This window comes from Ictalurus punctatus, chromosome 5 (genome assembly GCF_001660625.3).
Source record: "Ictalurus punctatus breed USDA103 chromosome 5, Coco_2.0, whole genome shotgun sequence".
Lineage (NCBI taxonomy): Eukaryota > Metazoa > Chordata > Actinopteri > Siluriformes > Ictaluridae > Ictalurus > Ictalurus punctatus.
Window position 1 is genome coordinate 34091764 of NC_030420.2, and position 5545 is coordinate 34097308.

At 41.4% G+C, this 5545-nt stretch overlaps 1 protein-coding gene across 1 annotated transcript in view; it reads right to left on the minus strand.

The window, feature by feature from the left end:
- Nucleotides 1–1860: 1860 nt before the first annotated feature.
- qsox1 (quiescin Q6 sulfhydryl oxidase 1) overlaps nucleotides 1861–5545 on the minus strand; it is a 21745-nt gene continuing 18060 nt past the window's right edge. The window contains exon 12 of the mRNA XM_053680488.1: nucleotides 1861–3954. Within this exon, the coding sequence (XP_053536463.1) occupies nucleotides 3227–3954 (728 nt within the window). The 3' untranslated portion in view covers nucleotides 1861–3226. The remainder of the gene's footprint in view (nucleotides 3955–5545) is intronic.

Consider the following 5545-nt stretch of genomic DNA (forward strand, 5'->3'; position numbering starts at 1 on the left):
TTGGAGTCTTACAAATAATTAGCATGATTTAGCATATCGGATTGTGACATGCGATTAGTTCCAGCTCTTTTTCTGCTTTATTGGTTTATTGTTATATGTAGCTCCATAAAATACCAATCGACTGTATATCATCCTTCTGATAGGAGTTAATAAAGAACGTTCTGTTTTTCAATTCAGGATCCACACACCGTCCCATAATTCCTTGCTTCAGTCTCTAATTTTTGCTATGGAAAAAAAAGTAAAACAAAACCCATAATAAAAATAAACATCAAAATAACTTTCTAATGCATCGCTCGTGTCATTTTATACGAGTTTGTAAATAATTATATCACTTTGTTTTGTAACTTATACTTTAATACATTTATTAATTAATAAAAAATATTTTTACAATAAATTGTTGAAACTAGAATAATCTTAATATTTATTAATCATTTTATAAATAATTTAATTACCGATTAATAAAATCAGGAAAAAGGAAAGCAGGAGAAAGGAAATGGAGAACAGGAAAAGAAAGAAAAAGAAATCTCGGCTCAACTGAATGCAGATTTATTCTTTAATTCAACCGCGTTTAATTTATTTATCTGATCATTTATTTAAAAAGATTGAATATTATCTATCTATCTATCTGTTTATTTATTTATTTTCATGTTATGATTCGCGGAACCCTTCCTCCACACATTTCCCCCGTCTGCTCTCACACTCTTACACACAGAAAGGTTCCTCTTGGGTTCTTCTTGGACTCATTTTCTGATCCCTGCTGTAGGGTTCTAAGCAGAACTTGTTAGGAAGCTCGATGGAACCTATGGATGTTTCGTCAAAAATAAAAATAGATTTACAAAATAAATCTTGGAATATCATCATGATTCCTTTGAAGTTAGTAAAATGTCCAAAACTCAATAATTATAAAAGAATATTCAGTGATCTTTTTGTTTTGTTTCCTATGTGGATGAGTTTATCATCATACCGCCATCTGAGAGTCTCTCACTCCCCCTGCTGGTGATATACCACAACTACAGCTGAGAGTCTCTCACTCCCCCTGCTGGTGATAAACCACAACTACAGCTGAGAGTCTCTCACTCCCCCTGCTGGTGATAAACCACAACTACAGCTTAGAGTCTCTCACTCCCCCTGCTGGTGATAAACCACAACTACAGCTTAGAGTCTCTCACTCCCCCTGTTGGTGATAAACCACAACTACAGCTGGGGGTCTCTCACGCCCCCTGCTGGTGATAAACCACAATTACAGCTGGGGGTCTCTCACGCCCCCTGCTGGTGATTGGGAGACTCTTAGTGCGGTCACGTCCCAATCCACACACTCTCCCGCACTATAGTGTTCACTATTCCGCTTTATTTAGCCCTGCAGAATCCTCCCCTTTTCTTCTTCTCTTCATTCTTATACACTCTTTTCCTCTCCGCTTAATTCCTTCACTCTTCTCCCTTTTCTTCTCTTCTTCTTTCGTTTCCTCTCCTCCCCATGTTTCTCTTCACTTCTCCTCCCCTCTATTTTCTTTTCTTCACGTCTCATCTCCTCGTCCTCTTTTCTTTGCTTCACCTCCCCCCTCTTTCTTTTTGTCTCTTCGTTTCTTCTCTCTTCTCGTCACTTCTCTTTTCTTCACTCCCCTTCTGTCTTTTCTTTTCTTTTCCTCTCCTCTTTCATCTTTGCTCCTCTGCCGCCTCTTTTACTTTCCTCCTTTCCCCTGCATTTTCTTCTTTCTTTTCCTCACTTATCATCTTCTTCCTTCTCCTCTCTTTTCCCCTCTGGATCACATGGAATTTAAGACCCCCCCCTGTGTGTGTGTGTGTGTGTGTGTGTGTGGGTGTGGATACATAATCTCATCACAACATTACTTCTACCCAGGCTGAATGTTTTAGTCGTGGTTTATTTGTTACAGATTCATTCAGATAGATCATTTAAATCGATTTCATTTGAGATGATGTAATGTGATATACACTGAAATGTCGTCAAAGCTGGAATGCTACAGTATTTTCACTGGACTTTGGTGCGAATGTTGAATTTTAAGCTACAAGCGCTAACTCCGCCCCTCACACCACGCACCCACAATGTTCCAAGTGTTCATTATTTATTGTACGATTCTGTGAAATCCTGCTGAGACACTGTTTAAAAGCGACGCCGCCGCCGCTTGGGCCGAGGCGAGAAATCAAACAGCTGAATGATTAGAAGCGTCAGTGCTTTTGATTGGATAAATCACACCCGAGCAGGCGGGAGTAACTCCGACAGAAACGATGATCCGACACAAGTAAGGACTCGGAAATCTGTCCGAGTCGATACTGATATTCTTCAATTTACATCCTTCTATCGTTTACATGAACATCAGCGAGCACAGGACGCTGAAAAGCCGAACATCTCCGATTCATGTTTTTCATTCGAATTTATCTGCTAATGTCCTTTGTTGTTGTTGTTTTTCTTACATCACATATACTTCGGAAGCCAGTCACGATAAACCCGAGCGTCTGTAAGGCTACTATATAACATTATTACATTAGCACCGCTCACAGCGTACGTCAGATGTACCGTACTGCGCCACACTGTAAAAATGTTTTACGTTGTTTGTACTGCATGTCAAAATAAAACGACTGTTCAATCACATCACAAGCTTGTGCGATACGATATTATCGTCCCTACACGAGATTACGCTGCCACGATATCTAGTGATGTTTACTCCAATGATATTTTATCACCGCACCGATGTTTACGTATTTGTACCTGCGTAGAAGCGCCACATTTTATCACTCGGACGAGTTTTCGCTCAGACAGACAATACACCAACAGAGCAGTCCCAATAAAAGAGTTAGTGACCAGTCGACATACATGTGACCGCGGGATGGTTTAAAAAAGTTTTTTTAATCACGCGCAGGAAAAAAAAATATATCGCATGAGACTACATCGTAACTGTAATTTTTATAATTACTTCCAGAGATTTCCTTGATTTATGGAGACAAAAAGAGGCAACGCTGTCGAGCGCCTCAGTGGCTGGCTTTATGGCGTTCTGTGCTAGCGAGCTAACTAGCAGTAGGTGTTGGCTCAGTTATGCGATGCTAGGAAACCCCGCCCCCTAGCTAAAGGCTTAATTCACGAATCAACACGGAGGCGAAATTACAACATGCGTGAAGATTATGATTTTGTTCCAGTCAGTAAAAGTGATCTGTTTTTCTGTGATTTATTTCATCCGAGCGTGTCATTGGTCCTTTCTTTGGTTCGTATCGGTTACGGCAGTGCCACTTTTGTCCTGCGTTGGCGCCGTTTCACTCTGAAGTACAGGCACATGGCGACGATGCAGAGCGTGGAGAGCAGGTAGAGCATCACACACAGACTCACGTCCAGCCGCGAGAACCCGACACTGAGCACGGACATCCAGCGCGTACTCCGAGACTGACCGTACGGCTCAGGCCCCGCCTCCATCTCCAGCGCTAACCCTTCTGCCTCCTGTGCAGCAAGATCACGCTTGGTCCTCCTCACGTTCCACGAACGTGGCTCGACTTCATCCTCCGTGTCTTGCCTCTTCGTCGGTGTTTTAGCTTTGTAGTGCTGGACGATGAAGGAGTCAAGGTCCACGATGTCCTCTCTGAACTGACGGAGCCTAAGTCCGACGATGCTCGGTTTACGCGGCAGCGCCTCCGATGCCGATTTTTCATCCTGAGGAGCTCCGTCTACTTCCTCAACCGCCTCGTCTTCCTCCACTTCCTCTCCTGCTTCCTGGTCCTCCTGGGGCGCCGCCTCTCTGGCTTTGTGTCTCTCCGTCAGTGGCGGTGTGATGTCGTCAGACAGGAAGTCGTGTAAGAGGTGCTGGGCGGAATAATAATTTTTGAGGAAGGATAACACCTCTTCCTGGACCCAGGTGTGCTCTCCGCTGGGCTTCAGGCTGTGACAGGCCGGGCAGAGGTCCGGAGGAGGCCACTGGACTTTGGGGAAGTGAGGATCCTCGCTCAGTTCACCTGAAACGCAACAACAAACAAAAACAGTTTAAAAAATATATATATATAATTAACATCCTGCAGTTATCACTTTTGGGCGTGGCCTGTTCTGTTAATTTTTTTAAATGGCAATAAAAATGGGAGGAGCCAAAATATCTATATTGCACTATATAAATTATACGCATATTATTATTGTATAAAATCTACACTGATATTGTAAGAAACCCCGGAGACGGGTCATCGTGATGCAGAATTTCATTACAATTTTCAAAATTTCACTAGTCATGCCATAACAAATCTGCATTAAACTGAAGAAAATCTTATCAAGGTTTCATCTTTCTTCCTTTATGTCTTTTCAAATCTAGATATCAATTTATTATTATAATATATATTATATATGATACTATACATTTAAAACAACAGGTTTTATTGATCGTACTGACGTTTTTACTGATATACTACACTTCGTACTGGTTTCATTTGCTTATTGTTTTTGTTTACATTTATTTATTTATTTAGACTATAAATGTATTTCATTCCTTTTTTTATTTAATAGACACATGTGAATCTATTCTTTCTATAAAGTGCTTTAAAATGGATGAGTGATGCTGCAGCATTAAATAAATAAATCAATATGATTTACCTTATTATCATCCCTCACGATAACACAAGTCAGAGAGAATATGTGTCTTTCTTACAGTCGTATATGCATATGAGCCTTTGTGTGTGTGTGTGTGTGTGTGTGTGTGTGTGTGTGTGTGTGTGTGTGTGTGTGTGTGTGTGTGCGTCCATGTGTGTGGTCTGAAGCGTGATCAATAGGCTTGTGTGCTTTATAGTTGTAAAGATAATAGATGAGGTTGGCAGACAGAACGCCCCCTCTGTACACACACACACACACACACACACACACACACGCACACACACACACACACACACACACACACACACACACACACACAGACGGTACTGCTCTCCACCCCATATATCACACCAAATGCCACTCTGCCGCATTTTCCATAAGCCACGTATCACTCAATGTAGAGAAAACACACACACACACACACACACACACACACAAACACACACAGTTCTACGTCTTATCGCTTAAATCTACAAACACTCGCCCGGACTTTTTGTCGAAATGAGCGTTTGTTTAACTCGATATGTGTAAATGCACTTCACGGTACACTTCATTATCGGACAACGGCGGCCATTTTACGAGGCGAATAGAAGACTGAGCGCGTCAGTGTTATTGAGTCTGTGCTTCATTAATCCGATCTCATTTTCATTTATACTGATAATTAACGGTGCGAATACAGTCCCCCTCATACAGTACATCTTTATCAAGCAGCAGAGCGGCAGATCCTCACTGTCACGCTACCTCTTAGCTGTGTTAGCTAGCAAGTATTGCTAACGTTTGCACAATTTACTTAACAGATGTATGAAACATACTTTGTTCATTTTAGCCACACAAGTGCCTTTAATTATTAATCTAACGACACATCTGAGGTAAATGTTGATGTTCTGGATTGTTCTGTCATGTTTCTACTCTCACTGTGTCTTTACCATGTCCATTTGAAAGGCTAAATAGCTTTATGCTAGCTAGATGAAA